The 16,230-nt window shown below is 31.6% G+C and overlaps 3 protein-coding genes and 1 non-coding gene across 4 annotated transcripts; 2 read left to right on the top strand and 2 right to left on the bottom strand.

Annotated features, from left to right (window-relative positions):
• The first annotated feature begins 35 nt into the window (after nt 1-35).
• Nucleotides 36-120, top strand: TRNAM-CAU (transfer RNA methionine (anticodon CAU)). The gene is given in 2 exon segments: nt 36-73; nt 85-120. It is a non-coding gene; the product is annotated as a tRNA-Met (tRNA).
• Nucleotides 121-1,461: 1,341 nt separating this feature from the next.
• LOC107894231 (probable 3-hydroxyisobutyrate dehydrogenase-like 2, mitochondrial) lies at nt 1,462-2,741 on the bottom strand. The gene has a single exon (XM_016819487.2). The coding sequence runs from the start codon at nt 2,559-2,561 to the stop codon at nt 1,641-1,643; it is 921 nt and encodes a 306-aa protein (XP_016674976.2). The 5' UTR covers nt 2,562-2,741; the 3' UTR covers nt 1,462-1,640.
• Nucleotides 2,742-4,414: 1,673 nt separating this feature from the next.
• LOC107894230 (ras-related protein Rab7) lies at nt 4,415-7,166 on the bottom strand. The gene is made up of 7 exons (XM_016819485.2): nt 6,948-7,166; nt 6,682-6,708; nt 6,452-6,551; nt 5,632-5,778; nt 5,445-5,525; nt 5,190-5,335; nt 4,415-4,700 (listed from the first exon to the last, which is right to left on the bottom strand). The coding sequence occupies exons 1-7, from the start codon at nt 6,998-7,000 to the stop codon at nt 4,631-4,633; spliced, it is 624 nt and encodes a 207-aa protein (XP_016674974.1). The 5' UTR covers nt 7,001-7,166; the 3' UTR covers nt 4,415-4,630.
• A 3,174-nt stretch (nt 7,167-10,340) lies between these two features.
• Nucleotides 10,341-14,825, top strand: LOC107894959 (proline-rich receptor-like protein kinase PERK1). The gene is made up of 9 exons (XM_016820116.2): nt 10,341-10,525; nt 10,839-11,563; nt 12,070-12,657; nt 12,755-12,835; nt 12,960-13,030; nt 13,115-13,191; nt 13,300-13,444; nt 13,730-13,891; nt 14,198-14,825. The coding sequence occupies exons 2-9, from the start codon at nt 10,921-10,923 to the stop codon at nt 14,471-14,473; spliced, it is 2,043 nt and encodes a 680-aa protein (XP_016675605.2). The 5' UTR covers nt 10,341-10,525; nt 10,839-10,920; the 3' UTR covers nt 14,474-14,825.
• Nucleotides 14,826-16,230: the final 1,405 nt, after the last annotated feature.

Below are 16,230 nucleotides of genomic sequence, written 5' to 3'. Positions count from 1 at the left end.
TATATATTTAAAAACAGCACATTAAAATCAAAGAAGGGGTGGTGGCGCAGTTGGCTAGCGCGTAGGTCTCATAGCTTCTGAGTGATCCTGAGGTCGAGAGTTCGAGCCTCTCTCACCCCAATGTCTTTTTTCTGTTTTACTTTCTTTCTTAAAACTTATTTAATTTAAGAACAAACTTCAACTTCAAATATAAATTTAGAAACAACCCAGTTTTCTTTTAAAAAAGAATGTAACAATCTCTTGACAAATGTGATAAATGATATCAAAGTGATTTCATACTAAACATCTCAACGAATGAAGTAGCCAAATTAGACCAACCGTGAAGACTGAAGAGATTGAAAGGATGCGAACGTGATGATGAGTATTTTAAAAAAAGTAAATAATGTGCATTAATTCTAAACCTAAGAGGAAAGGGAAGGTCCTTAGTATATAAGTACTTGTTTTTTTTTGCATCCTTTTGGAGAGGGGAGTGTATCCTTCAATCAATTTGATTTTTTTTCTTCTTTTAACCCTTAAACAAAAAAATAAATACGTTTTAGTATGTTCAAATTTATATCCTTCTATATTAGTAACAATGTTAATGTTAACCGATTAAGATTCAATCGATTATTTGAGGTTTATTAATTTAAAAAAAAAGGGTAAACTACTAAAATGGTCACTTATATTTTATCTCATGTTATATTTTAGTTATTTATATTTGAAATGTTAAGTTTTAGTCACTTATGTTAAAGTGTTGTAATATTTTATTCACAAAGCCATTAATTGTTGTTAATGTAACAGTAAGCTGACATGGCACATTAATTGTTTTTAACGTAATTTTTCTATGTTTTCTATTTGTTAAAACTAATCCCTATACTTTATTTTTTTTGAACAATTTATTTTTTCTTTTTATTTCTTTATTTTCCTTTTTTTCTTCTCTTCAGTTTTAACAAATAAAAAACATAGAAAAACTTGGTTAAAAGATATGGAGAGAAGCAAAAGAGAATGAAAAATAAAAAAAAAGTTAAAAGGAAAAAATTAAATTGTTCAAAACAAAAAAAATAAGAACTAATTATATAATTTAACCTAAATTTTTTATTTGAAATCATGATTTAATTTGTCACATTAGCTTACCATTATACCATTAACGGCAATTAATGGCTCAACGATTATTACTAGCTCAATAACTAAAATGTTACAATACTTAAAATATAACTTGAGCTAAAATGTTACAATACTTAAAATATAACTTTTCAAACATAAATGATTAAATATAACATGAGATAAATAAAAGTGACTATTTTAATAATTTATCTTGAAAAAATAAAATAAAAATCAATTTAAGAAGGCGATAGAATAAACTGACGGAATAGTTTAGAAAAAGAAAGAAGGATTAAACCAAGTTATTAGGCTTAGATGTGGGCAGTCGGATTTTGATCTGAAATGGGGTTGTAAGAGAGTTTTCCCAAAGACATCTCAGAATTATGTAAAATTACACTTATCTAACAAAAACATCAAATCACCAAATTTGGCAGCTTTGCTGAGATAATGATTAAGCTAAGCTTGAAAATTGATCAGAATTCTAAGTAACCAAACACAAAGTGCAATACAAACAAATTCTTCCTGTATGAACTTTGAACACCAAATTTTGGCATTCCAACTCACTTGCCATTGATCCTCTCCACCACAGTAATAAGTCCCTGAATACCAAGCTTCCCATCCCCGTTAGCCACCATTGACGAAAACAGCTGCTTACACAGCGCAGCACCTGGCAATACCAGCACTCTCTCATCCTCCTCTTCCTTCACTACATCCACCCCCATCCCCAAATCCTTCACCAAGTACTCCACGAACGCACCTGGCTTAAAGTCTCTCTCAATCATTCTCCTCCCGAATAACTCCATTGCCATCGACCCTGCACCTCCTCCCCTAATGGCCTCCATATACTTGCTCAGCTCCAGCCCTGCTTTCTCAGCGAAGACGAACCCTTCACTTAACCCTATCAAATTAGCACCCACCATTATTTGGTTCCCAATCTTACAACTCTGCCCACACCCTGCTTCCCCCATGTAAGTAACTCTACCCATCAAATCCAACAAGGGTGTTAGCCACTCCACCACGGGTCTTTCCCCTCCGGCGAAAATAGCCAGTTTTCCTTCTCTAGCTCCGATATCACCGCCGGATACCGGAGCGTCGACCGACCAGCAACCCTTTTCGCGGGCCGAAGCGTAGATCTGGCGTGCAAGGGATGGACTGCTGCTGGTGTGATCTACAATGACGGCGCCTGGATTTAGTGTCGAAAGGATACCGTTGGGTTGTAAGACGATTTGATTGACGTCTTGTGGGTTACCGACCATAGTGAAGACGACGTCGGATTGACGGGCGAGTTGGTGTGGGGAGTGGGCGAGATGGGCTCCTTGGGAAAGGAGAGAGGAGGCTTTTGAAGGGGAACGGGCGTATATGATGAGAGAATAGCCGGCAGAGAGGAGGTGAGAAGCCATGGCAGCACCCATTACGCCTATACCGATCCAGCCTATGCGAGTTTGGGTGGGGGAGATGGGTTTTGGGTAGGGAGTTTCCATGGAGATGGGACGGAGATGGAGCCACTTCCTTTGACAGCACTGAAGGGGATATTTGGCTTACTAGTTAGTCAAGGGGAAGGATGCTTGTAGTTTTGGCCCCCAATAGACTGAAACACAGCCTAGTACTGCCTCCCACGTGTAAATCAGTATATGGAAAGGGTAAACTATAAAAATAGCCTCCAACTATTAGCCTGTTTTTGTTTCGATGACACAAGTTTAAACTTTTCTATTTTAGTACAAACAGTAACTAAATTTAATATTTTAATATTCTCTCGTTAAATCACTCTAATGGTGGCATTTTCTCTATTGACATAATAATAAATTTAGCCCTTCAATATTTATAAATTTTATAAATTTAGTCTTAATTCTTAAAACTTAAAAACTAAAAAAACTTTTAAAAGATAAAATTATTTAAAAGTTCATAAAATACATAAGATTTCATTAAAAAACACAAAAAATTATAAAAATATTTATAAATAAATAAATATCTATTTTTCTCGTTTTCTAACATGAAATTTTAAGGGAAAAACCCATGAAGAAAACTTATGATAATTCAAGTTTTCCCTTTTTTTCAACATTAACAATCATCATATTCAATTTGGGTCAAAAGCTGTAGCATGAAGTCAAAAGGGGTGAGAATTAATCTCTTTAGATTGTAGCCTAGAATGGGTTTGTTGCGTATAAAGTTGTCCTTGAAGGCGGGCATAATTGAATATATATAGGTGAGGATGAGGTCATGGAGATTCAGTCAGTGGAAGGCTATGTCGGTAGCTCCATAATTAAAACCTAATTCGATAGCGTGATGATAAAAGATGTGAAAATAAAGGAGTTCAGAATAAGGATTATTGGTGCCAGTGATTGTAGGTGAAGGTGATGCCTAGCACTCGACAAAGTTGATGAGGATTAAGTAGCAATACTAGATGTATAATAAAATTTATTATTTATAAAATAAACTAAAAATTAAGAAAAGTTTGGATCTGGTTGAAGTGTTGTTTGTGTGTTTTTCTTAAAAAATTATTTATAAAAGTATTATTTTAATAATAAATTTTATGTTAGAAAAAGGAGAAAAATAAGTATTCATTTATTATAATTTTGTATGTGTTTTAATAAAATATTACGTACTTTTATTGAAAAATGAACTTTCAATTTTTTTATCTTAAAGTTTTTTTTAATTTTTATTTTTGAATATTTAGAAAATAAACTAAATTAATAGAATATGTAAAGTTGAGGGCTAAAATTAAAAAATCCTGACATCAACTCAATTAGAAAATAATTAAAAAATCATCTTCACAAAATAAATTGTATCATTAACATGTTTTTTGTTTTTATATTTTTAATATAAAATTAATAAAAATATACACATAGATCTGATTTTAGCACACTATAAATTTTTTATACAATATTAAGGTAGGAATAGAGTTAACATAATTTGAACACGTATCAAATAAATATCTAACAAAAACTTTAACCACCACTCTGTACAAATCAAGACAACATTAATTTTTAAACTTTCATCCAAAATTTCATTTAATTTGTGCATAAATTATTAATAAATATACATGAACTCTTTTATGATCGTGAGATAATCTAATATGAATATATTTAATTTTTCTTAAAAAACCTTACATATTAATAAAATTAAATCATTTTCTTATTCGATTATGAATCAAACTACCCTAAAAAAGTGCGCCTGTATTTACTTTGGTTTATGAATTCCGAAACTAATCCCCTTATGGTATACAAATTAAAAGGCATTGAAATATGTATTTAGCGGCTAATTTTTTTCCTAAACCCTAAAACGCCCAACATAAAATACATATTTCAAGGAAAATGAATCAGCAAACATAAGAATGTTAAACAAATGAGGAACTTAAAAACATTTAAAAGGCACCCAACGGAACTAAATCCAACCACAGCATTAGCAGACCACTTTGTTTCTCACACAAATACTAATGTACAGTGTATAGCCCCACTATGATTCCATAAAAATGGTTGAAATCATTCGTGAAACTCGAAACGTAATTTATTGAGCAACCATGAGGGAAAAAATATATAGCATAATATGTATTTCAACATTCACACCCAGTTGACCTTGGTTGGTTGCTGCTGGTTACAACGTCGATGGTGTCAGGCAAGTATCTTCCGGATCGAAGTATTCACCACAACAACATAAGAAAACAAAAATAAGTTAAGAATTACTCACATGGACCCTCAAAAATCGATATTGCATGCAAATGTTGTTCATTCTCAGGATCCAAAAGGAAAACTTGCCTCGTAAGTTGAAATGATAAAATGGCTACAGAGAAAGATGATTGACTAATGCATGAAATAAACTAAAATTCAGTGCAAATTTAAGATGCATTTGTACTTTCAGTTGAAATGATAAAATGGCTACACAGAAAGATGATTGACTAATGCATGAAATAAACTAAAATTCAGTGCAAATTTAAGATGCGTTTGTACTTTCAGTTGCTGTTACTGAAGCTGGTTCATTCGACCATCCTATTGCATTTCTATATGTAGCGACTAATTAGTGTTAAAGTACAGTTTAAGGCTTTTCCTATGAGTCAAAATTAACTGAGAATGAATACTTGCAGGAATATAACTGATTGTGATTTGTTAACTCACATTTCTTCCTCTTCCCCACTCTTTAGGGCATTTTTTGCTATGCATTGAAAAGCTTCTTCCACATTAACTCCCTCCTTGGCAGATGTCTCAAAGTATGGGATATTTCCTTTTGAGGCACACCATGCTCGAACCTTTTTCTCAGACACCTAAAATATCCACAAGAATCAGATAATTGTATCTTTATAGGGAGAAAGTGAGTCCGCGTGTAATGCCACAGCAGAGCAAGAAAGAATAATGAAAAATACATATACATACTACTCTACTGTTTCCACCATCCACATCGATTTTGTTCCCCAAAACAACAAATGGGAAATTCTCTGGATCTGATGGGCTTGCCTGCAAGAGGTTTTTCATACCATCATTTCTCTACTTAATAAATCCTTGAGAGCAGGTTTGATTGATGGTTTTAAACAGAATTCAGAAATTCAGTATATATATATACCTGAATAAGAAACTCTTCTCTCCAATTGTTAAGGTTTTCAAATGATTTCATTGAGTTGACATCGTATACAAGAACACAGCAATCAGCGCCACGGTAGAAAGCAACACCTAGGCTTTGGAATCGTTCCTGGCCGGCAGTATCCCAGATCTGGGAAACAAAATAATGTTGAATAAATTTCAGCAAAATGAAATGTCACCAAAAAAAAAACAGGAAAAGATTTGTGCAAAGCGGATATGCAAAAAACACAAAAAAGCTAAAACAAAAACTGAATCTTTTTTTAATGTACTGCTATAATTTGCTAGACTAAAACTCAATGGTGTTCCATAACGTCTAACAGACTAACACTAATGTGCTAATTTAGAGAACCCTGCTTGATTAAGATTAAATTAATGCACAAAAAAATATAATTCCAAAGTCGATCATCACAAGTTCAATTCTTGTCAACACTATAACCAGAGAAAAAAGAAGCCATCTGTTTGCTTTTCTATGAATAAAGAAAGAGGAGCCACTGGCAACTTCAAATTAGTGAGATCACAGAGCAAAGTAAGATGCATTGTTACAGATCATAGATGTAGTTAAGAATCTTGGTTAAGTTCTATTCTATTAAATCTAAGCTCAATACAATGAGCTAGAGATAAAAATCAAGCCTCTTCTTCGTCATAATCACCAACCAGCATGTGAAATTAAGATCCCAAAAAGCAAATGCAACAGCCCAACAAGACCATCACAATGTTCAAAAATGCTTGTATTCGAGTACAAGAAAAAAAAAAGATACTAAATTTACACTAAATCAAATGTAGTGTTCAGTATGAAATCTAACCTGTAAGGTGAAAAGCTTATCCTCAAACTGCACTTCCTTTGTCAAGAAATCGGCCCCGATCGTTGCCTTATACTGATTGCTAAACTTCTTATTCACATATCTAAAAGCAAATTGTAAAGGCAAGCAAAAAAAAAAAATGGTACTGATAATAATTACAATCAACTAATAACTAATTACGACTTCAACATTTTTTAAGAATTATCAAAAACAAAAAAACTACAGCAGGATACTGATTCATCAAAGACGTCTTGCCTACCCTGCAAATAACAGATCAATCACAATCATAAACGTTGAATTGCATGAAAAATATAAATATAGAAAACTCTAAACATTACAGGCGAAATTAACTAGCGCTTAACGACAAGCGTGAGACCAGTAATTCAAACCGAAAGATCCTTAAGGAAAACCCTAGAAACGAAATTTCCTAAAGAAAAAAAACATGCGTATCCGTACGTATGAATATACGAGCAGGATCAAGAAAAAGTAGCTAACTAACCCGCTATCGCCGAGGATGATGACCTTCAAGAGGGTTCTACGGCGAGACGGCATCGTAAGAAACACTAAGGAATCGACGGATCTATAGATGAAGAGAAACGAGAAAAGAAAATTCACTGTATCTAGAAAGAGAGAGTGTGTGACTGAGTGGCTCGTGGACTTGTTTGTCTGACACAGAAATTTCGGTAGGAAAATTGAGTGAACTTTCCAGCGTTTTTCTCCTCATAAAGTTTCTTCATTTATTTTCGGTTTAAATATGCCAAAGGTCCCGTAGTCTTTTGAAATTTAAAATTTAATCCTATATTTTAATTTTGAGACATCTAATCCTGTACTTTTTTTTTATTTAAAAATCTTGTCATGCAGTTTAATTTTACCTTTAAAGTTAACAATTTCAAAGTAAAATAATTTTTTAATCCTTAATATTTATATTTTTTGTCAATTTGGTCTTTACTTTTAGAAGTACATAATTTTTTTTAAATTAATTTAAAAATTATAAATGTCAAAAGGTAAAGACCAAATTGAAAAACAATTGTAAATATTGAGGGTTAAAATTTGTTTTACCTTTGATATTGTTAACTTTAACCGCAAAATTAGATGAAGAGACTAAGATTTTTATATAAAAAATATAGGGACTCAATGCCTCAAAATTAAAGTATATGGACTAAATTTTAAATTTCAAAAGAGTACAGGGACCTTTTAATATTTAAATCTTTATTTTCAGGTTAATTTCGCCGAGCATCCCTAAGGCATCTTTCAGATTTTATACTAGTCTTCATAATGTTTTAGTTAAGTCCTTAAAGTACCTACATGGTTTTAGTTAAGTCCTTAAAGTACCTACATTGTATGGGTAAACTATATTAATAGTCACTAAACTATTAGTAATTTTTTTTTAGTTAAGTCCTTAAAGTTACAAAATGGTCACCCAATTATTCAATTTTGTCTTTTCTGGTCACTAGTTGAGTTTTTAAAATTGGCATAATAATAACTTTTACCCTCAACATTTATAAATTATGTCAATTTAGTCTTGATTCTAAAAAATTAACCCTCAACATTTACACGTGTAATTTGTTCCTATTTTTGTAGTTTTGCCTTTCTTTGTGACGTTGAGGATTAATTTTAAAAGAATGAGAAAATATGAAAATTATTATCTTGGATTTTTTAGTGTTTTCATTTTCTGTATATTTTCAATCAAATTAAGTTGATAATTTTATTTTTTTTTTAACTTTTTAAGTAAAATGGTTACAAATAAAATCAAAATTGCCAAAAGAAGCAAATTACACAATGCGTAAATATTGAGGGTTAGATTTTTTTTTAGAATCAAGATTAAATTGACGCAATGTATAAATATTAAGGGTTAAAGTTGCTACAATACTAATTTTAAAAGCTGCCATTGTTAGCTCGTTGATAACCAAAAAAGATAAATTTAAATAGTTGAATGATCATTTTGTAACTTTTTATAATTCGATGACAAAAAAAAATAATAGAGTGACTACTACTGTAATTTGCCCATATTGTATCAATCGAGTTTTTCATAAATTAATTGTTAATCTAGGCATTAAACATTAATTTGAATTTGAAATAGGGCATATTTGTGGATTGAATTATAAACATGAGTAACAGGAACAATGCAAAGGGAATGAAGAAGGGCCTTGACCCCCAAAATAGTAAAATTGTACTCAAGTATTTTCAAAAATTATGAAATTCTAACGATAAAATTACATTTTATCCTTTGTATCAAGTCTCTCCTGGTGAATAACACCTTCCACTTAGAGTGAAGTGGCCGACCCCAATAATTTCTACAGTTATTCTTCTAGAGTTCGCATTTGAGAAGATATACATTATAATCATAGTTCCAATGCACCCTTTTCTTTATCCTTAGAAAACAAATATGAAACCTCTATTACTAGTTTTGACATTCGCATTGCATAGGGGTGTTTAGTCGGTTAACCGACTTGAAATAACATTAATCGAATTAACCGACCCTTCAAAATTTTTAATCGTTAACCGAACCGAAATTTTTTCAAAAAAATTAACCGAACCGAAAATTATATATTTTTTAATTTTTGGTTAAAATAAGTATAAAATTAACCGAATTAACCGAATCAGCCAAATTATTTGTATAAAATTATATGTTTTTTATTTTAATTTTTAGTTTTAGTTTTAGATTTTTATTTTTATTTATTAAATTATTTGTAATTTTTATGATTGGGTTGGGTTGGATACTTGGGTTAATATATATTAGATTGGGTATTTGGGTTTATGTTGGATTGGTTTGAGTGAATAGTGGGCTATTTATATATTATAATTTTATTTATTAATTTTTTCCGTTAAACCGAAAAATTCGGTTAACCGACCGGTTGCGAACCAAATTAACCATTAACCAAAAATTTTAAAAATTATTAACCGACCCCCGACCGAATTAATTCGGTTAACTAACCGATTAACTGAATTCGGTCGGTTAACCGAATTTTTTCGATTTTACCCAAATTTTGCACACCCCTAACATTGCATTGACCTCTTTTTTACTTCATAATCGAATAATCAGTTACCAAAGGCCGATCAACCTCGAAAACGGCCGGTAAGGACTAACCTTTCTATCATTATCATGGATAAGTGTCTAATAATTTCTCAGTGAATCATCTATGATGAAAAGTAGAGTTTGTGTCATATTTTGATCAGGGGTGAAATCAGAATTTTTTTTAACGGAATTAAATTATATATTTTTTACAATAGTAAAAATATAATTTTATCATTTTAACAGTCTATATCTTTATAATTTTTAAAAGATTAAATTAAAATTTTGTCATTTTTTTGGGGTTAAAAGTACAATTTTACAATTATTAATTTAAAATTTCATCAATTATAATAGCCTAAACCAAAAAAATTCCCATTTTAGGCCCTTTACTTTTTTTAAAAATTTAAATTAGTAAAGGTAAAATTACAATTTGTCCCCCTAAAAATGATAAAAATTTTATTTAATCCTTTAAAAATTATAAAAATAAGATTATTTAAAAATATATTTTTATTATCATAAAAATTAAAATTTAATTTTAACCCCTTTCTGCCCTGGTTTTGATGCCACAATCCATGCATTGTGGTTACATAACTTTTATTTCATGACTAATGGTGGATCTTGACATTAAAATTTGATGGGAGGTGGTTAATTAAAATTGTCAAAAAAAGTTAGAGGTTTTAGTGAGAATGTTTACTTGATAAATTTAATTAAAACTTTCAAAAGATATTCTAAAGGATTAATTAGAATTAATAAAAAATTTAATTCGTTCATAAAAAATAACATAATTAAATCCAAATTAAAAAAATAAAAAACAAACACTACATAAAATTAGAAACAGTTTTGGAACATGTCAGATAAAACTAATTAATTTAGTTAATGAAAGAACTAAGAAACACACATAAACAAAAAATAAGAAAATTAAGAAGAAATAGAGATTCTCCTCCATAGTAGGAGATGATTACCAAGAAACACATGGTTATCACAATGTCTGGTGGAGCTATTACCTAGCAATCAAAATCTCTTTCGTTCTGCCCTTTTCCTCTCACAAATCTCCTCCCTTATAGGTACTTTATTTTTTCCTTCCACTTTCATTTTTTGTTTGACTCAATGTTGTTGCCTTCCATCAAAAGTTTCTTACATATGGCAAAGCTTATGGTATGGGGAATTGTCCGAGACGAAGCTACTTTTTTTTTTTAGAGTTAGAAAATAAAATATAATCTTTTGGGAAGATTCAAAAAATAATAAATATTGTTTTATAATTTATTTTTGAAAGAATTAATCTAATATTAGGTCCTTGATTCTTGTTGTTTTCTTTAGTTTTTTTTTATCTAATTAATATCATTGTTGGATGTTAATTTGCAGTGGTTTTTTTGACAGGCATCATTGTCTGGAGGAGAGGGAGAAGGGGCATTTTCCGGTTTATTTTTAAGTGTAAAGTTCGTCGGAAATACCCCGCCAAATGGGTTCGGACGCTCCGGAAGGATCTCCGCCTTCACCGACTACTACTTCATCGCCACCTCAATCATCATCAGATAACTCGCCCCCACCATCTCCGCCACCGCCTTCGCAGTCGGCTTCACCGCCACCAGAATCATCATCCTCGAAGCCGGGAAAATCAGCTCCGCCTCCGAATGAGTCGAAGTCAACTTCTTCTTCACCACCACCACCACCATCACCATCACCACCACCACCACCAGCAGAGTCAACTCCATCGCCACCCCCACCATCAACATCGCCACCATCACCATCACCGCCACCGCCACCGTCACCACCACCCCCATCTAAGAGCAGTAACGCTTCCCCAACTAAACATAGTCCACCACCACCAAAATTGACACCCCCAAGCACACCAACAACTCAATCTCCTCCCTCAAAACATTCCCCTCCACCACCAAAATGGCATTCATCATCAAGTAATTCTGAGAGTGGATCAAAATCCAATACCTCATCGTCTCTGCCTATTATACTAGGCCTTTTAGCTGGTGTTGTTTTATTGCTTATAATCATTACAACCATCATTACTCTAGCTTGCTGCAGAAAGAAAAAGAAGGCAAACCATGATAATCCTATGCAATATTACAATAATTATACACCATCACAAGGTAATTATTTCAACAAGCTAGGTATAATCCCTTGTTATATGAGAAACGTCAAATGCTAAGATACTATACTATTTAATTTTTGTATATTTAGGGTGAATTTAAATAAAAGATGTGTTTATTTGCAGTAAAATTAGATATTATAGTAATATTATAACTTAAGATAAAAAATAAGTTAAACGCAACTCACTGTTTATCTAAACTCACTTTTAATCTCTACTTTTAAGACATATGTTTTTCTATTTTGAGATGAATTTTTTCGTTAATTCAATCAAATAATTTAGCATGACTTATTTAAATATGTGATGATATAAGATATATACTTAGTTCTTTTTATTGTTGGACAAAACATTTTAAAAAACCTAAAAAAATATAAAGAATATATTTTTGAAAAGCAAGTTCAAAGTATTGAGGAAATTAATGGGAAAATGTTAGACTTTGAGATTGAAAAATAGAAAGATTAAAAATATTAAAATTTTTATGCCATGCATGCCTTTTAATGTGTATAGGTGATGGCGGATATGGAAATGCATCAAGCTTAGCCCAGCGAGGGCAAATGAACAATGGGTATGAAGCTAATAATCACATTGCCATTAATTTACCCCCGCCGCCTTACGGCACTAATGCTGGCCAGGGAGGAGGTTGGCCTCAAACACCGGCAACACAACGGCAAACACCATCAACGCAAGCGTATGCATCGTATTCTAGTGAAATGAGCTCCAACATGCAGGGTCAAGTTTTGCCACCACCACCCACGTATGCGTCACCATCGCCTTTAGGGCTGATCAACCAAAGCTCTTTCTCCTACGAAGAGCTAGCTATGGCAACTTACGGGTTCTCTCAAGCTAACTTGCTAGGTCAAGGTGGGTTTGGGTATGTCCACAAAGGAGTTTTGGCCAATGGTAAGGAAGTAGCCGTTAAGAGTCTCAAATCCGGTAGTGGGCAAGGCCAACGTGAGTTCCAAGCCGAAGTCGAGACCATTAGTCGCGTCCATCACCGCCACCTCGTGTCGCTTGTTGGGTATTGCGTAGCAGGGGAAAGGAGGATGTTGGTCTATGAATTTTTACCTAATAAAACGCTTGAATTCCACCTTCATGGTAATGCAACAACATAATGCATTTTTTTTTGACAACATCATTTATAAGCTAGAGTTCTAAATGTTCATATTTTATGCCTGTCATTGTTTGATTGTAGACAAAGGCCCCATGGATTGGCCTACTAGGCTCAAAATTGCATTGGGAGCAGCTAAAGGACTTGCATACTTGCATGAAGATTGTAAGTATAAATTTCATATATTATTAGTAGACTCTCTAATCAATATTCATTTCACTTTTAGTGTTCATTTAAAAAAAATTGAGCTAGTTTATTTATAATATCTAATTAATTTAAGAAAATTCAGGTTATCCCGGCATCATTAATCGAGATATCAAATCGGCCAATATCTTACTTGATTTTACTTTTGAAGCTAAGGTATGCATTATTAGAATAATAACCTTGAAATAAATTTATTAGATTAATTTTGTTTGTTTTGATTTATTTCGAAATAATTTACAGGTGTCGGATTTTGGGTTGGCTAAACTTACTCAAGATAACAATACTCATGTATCAACTCGTGTCATGGGAACATTTGGGTAAATAAAAAAAAATCAGCCCAATTATTTTGAATAAACCATGAGATTTTGGTTAGATTTGATCATTAGCATTAATTTAATGTGTTTCCTTATAATCAACAAATGCAGTTACTTAGCTCCTGAATATGCATCAAGTGGTAAGCTGACGGAAAAATCCGATGTTTTCTCCTTTGGTGTTGTGCTCTTGGAACTCATAACTGGGCGTAGACCTTTAGATTTGAACTCCAATATGGATGATAGTTTAGTGGATTGGGTAAGTAATGTTTTTTTATATATAATAACTATCTAAGTTTGTTGGGTCAGATAATAAAGAGTTTGATGTTTCTTAAACAAAATCTTAAGTTTGAGTCTTATTAATGGAGAAAACAGATTTGGGAGACTTTATCCCCCATTTATAATTTTGATTCGTTTCAATTCTAAATTTAATCAAGAGCTAATATAACCACAAGAAGTATTCTACCCTTCCGAAGGAAAGAAAAAAAAATGTTGGTAGAGTAGATTTTGACAAAGAAATTTTCAATTGTATATGCATTAACAGGCTAGACCATTATGTGAGAGAGCAATGGAGAATGGGAATTTTGGTGAATTGGTGGATCGGCGCCTAGGAAACAATTTTGTTCACCGTGAGATGGTCCGTATGGTTGCATGTGCTTCTGCTTCTATTAGGCATTCTGCTAGAAGAAGACCCAAAATGCGACAGGTTTCAATCCCTTTACTCTCTTTTTTCTTTTGTGTATCTATTGATTTTGATTCAAATTTCAAAATTTATTTTGAGTAACAATTCAAACTTGAATCTATTTAAATCCTAATTGACCCAAATTAAATTGAAACTAACTCGAAATAGCTAGAATTTGTAATAATTTAACTTAAAGAATTTAAACTTCATACTCGAAATTAACTCGATTGGAAATATAATCCAAAAATTTTGAAACCCAATTCACGTTGACTTGGTTCTACACCAATTCGACCCACTCAACTGAGAAGATTTAATTTATGTGTGAAACAGATTGTGCGTGCATTGGAGGATGACGTTCCATTGGATGAAATAAATGGGGTGGTGGCAGCAGGCCAGAGCTCAAGGTTCAGCACGACCAACGACACCAGCGAGAACAATTCAAGTTCATACAGTGCAGACATGAGAAGATTCAGGCAAATGGCGATGACGGACAGCCAAGAACATGCAAGCAATAACTACAGTAACACTAGTGAGTACGGCCATAATCCTTCTTCCTCTAGTAGTAGCTCAAGTGATCACATAACCTCTACCCGATCCCTAACTTAAACCCCGGCCAACACTAATCAAGTGATTTGACTCCAAATTTAATACAAGTCTAATGTGACTATCGAGTACCGCAGTATATGCTATAATATTATTTTCTAGCATTTTTCCTTGTTAGATTGTGTATATTTGTATTATATCCTAGTTTTTGAGAAGTTTCCACTTTTTGATCATATCCTTGGAATATTGGGAAGAGTAATGGTGGATTGATGTATAACTGTTTTCAATTTTTTCCATACAATATTAGAGGTAGGGATAGAAGCAATATGATGTTTAACAAAAATTTTAATCACGGTTTCATTCAAGCTAAGATATGTATATGTATATCTATTGTTGCTTGCTTATATATAATTTATTTTTTCAACTCTCAAAAGTCATTAAAATAAATTGGTGTAAATTAGATTTGTTTTAAATAGTAGTTAGTTTTGTATTTTATATAAATTAATTTAATTATATGCTATTTTACTAATGTTATCGAGTGAAGAAAAGTTGGCGTGGCACTTTTTTTTATTTGTCTAATAATGAATTTAATCTTTTAATATTTACATATTCTATCAATTTGATCCTAAATTTAAAATTTTTTAAAAAATTTAGCCCTCAATATTTATAAAATTTATCAATTTAATTCTAATTCTAAAAAATCAATAGATTTAGTCCTCAACATTTATAAAATTTGTTAATTTAGCTTTGTTTTTAAAAGTTTAAAAAAGGGAAATATTAAAAAAATTGTTTTTGAATAAAAATTTATAAAAGTGATTGAAATTTTTTAAAAGTATAAACAAAAAACCAAAACATATGTATTAAAAATACAAAAACAAGAAAAAATATATCAAAAGATTCAAAAAAGAAATGGACATGAAATATATTGATGAATATTAGAGAGAGATAAAGTTGGACATCCCCATGGGGTATGGATTCTCTTAGTTCAGTTTAGCTTGTATTTTTAATTTTTGGACTAAATTTTTCGAGACTTTAGTTGTTTAATCGACGTTCTTGGACTACCCAAGTTTGGAAATTGATGACATGTTCAAGTCCACAAAAAGCAAGCTCAAAAAAAAATTCAAGATTTTTCATTACATGAAAGATTTCAAATTACATTATTTTTCTACTCGAAGATTAAGTTTTTGCATATTTTTAAAATAAGAAAAAAATCAAAATAATTATTTTGTTACACTTTAAAAATTGTTATTTTTTAGAATAATTTAATTAAATAATATGATATTAATTTAAAATATGACACTTAGTTGAATTTTTTACCATATTCACAAAAGTGAAATTAGTTTAAAATAAGCATGATACAAATGGTGTTTCTTGTTTAGTGGGTTTTTGAGGTACATCAAATTTATAGAATGTGTAAACATTAGAGGACATGTTAGTATTCTGTCACTAATCTGACAGCAACTAGCTAGAGAGTGACTAAAATATTTAATTTCAAAAAACTTGAGTGATTAAATAGAAAAAAATTAATAATTGAGTGACCAAAATAAAACCAAAGGTATAGTTCGATGATTATTTTTATAGTTTACCTTTAATTTTTTTATAAAATAGAATCTCAACTTACAGATCTATACACACATTTAAACAACCACATAGGCGCAACTACAAATCGATCTCATAACCTTGGTGATATGATGAACACTTTTGACCAATCCGCAGGCTGTGCCTGTGTGGTTGTTTGAATGGGTGCATGCACCGATGTTTAAGTTTGAGATTCTATTGTATCAACAAAAAAAAATTTAAAAGGTAAACTACAAAAAAGT

The sequence above is a fragment of the Gossypium hirsutum genome, chromosome A13 (assembly GCF_007990345.1).
Source record: "Gossypium hirsutum isolate 1008001.06 chromosome A13, Gossypium_hirsutum_v2.1, whole genome shotgun sequence".
In the NCBI taxonomy this organism is placed as follows: Eukaryota; Viridiplantae; Streptophyta; class Magnoliopsida; order Malvales; family Malvaceae; genus Gossypium; species Gossypium hirsutum.
This window is presented reverse-complemented; position numbering and strand designations above follow the sequence as displayed.

Bases quoted from the DNA above. Each gene is read 5' to 3' on its own strand.
- LOC107894231 (XM_016819487.2), bottom strand. From the start codon at position 2,561: ATGGAAACTCCCTACCCAAAACCCATCTCCCCCACCCAAACTCGCATA.
- LOC107894230 (XM_016819485.2), bottom strand. From the start codon at position 7,000: ATGCCGTCTCGCCGTAGAACCCTCTTGAAGGTCATCATCCTCGGCGAT. The intron at 5,779-6,451 runs GTTAGATTTCAT...TTTGTTTCCCAG, and splicing joins ATAAGCTTTTCACCTTACAG to ATCTGGGATACTGCCGGCCA. The intron at 5,526-5,631 runs GTATATATATAT...AACCTCTTGCAG, and splicing joins GAGAAGAGTTTCTTATTCAG to GCAAGCCCATCAGATCCAGA.
- LOC107894959 (XM_016820116.2), top strand. From the start codon at position 10,921: ATGGGTTCGGACGCTCCGGAAGGATCTCCGCCTTCACCGACTACTACT. The intron at 13,192-13,299 runs GTAAATAAAAAA...CAACAAATGCAG, and splicing joins CGTGTCATGGGAACATTTGG to TTACTTAGCTCCTGAATATG. The intron at 13,892-14,197 runs GTTTCAATCCCT...TGTGTGAAACAG, and splicing joins GAAGACCCAAAATGCGACAG to ATTGTGCGTGCATTGGAGGA.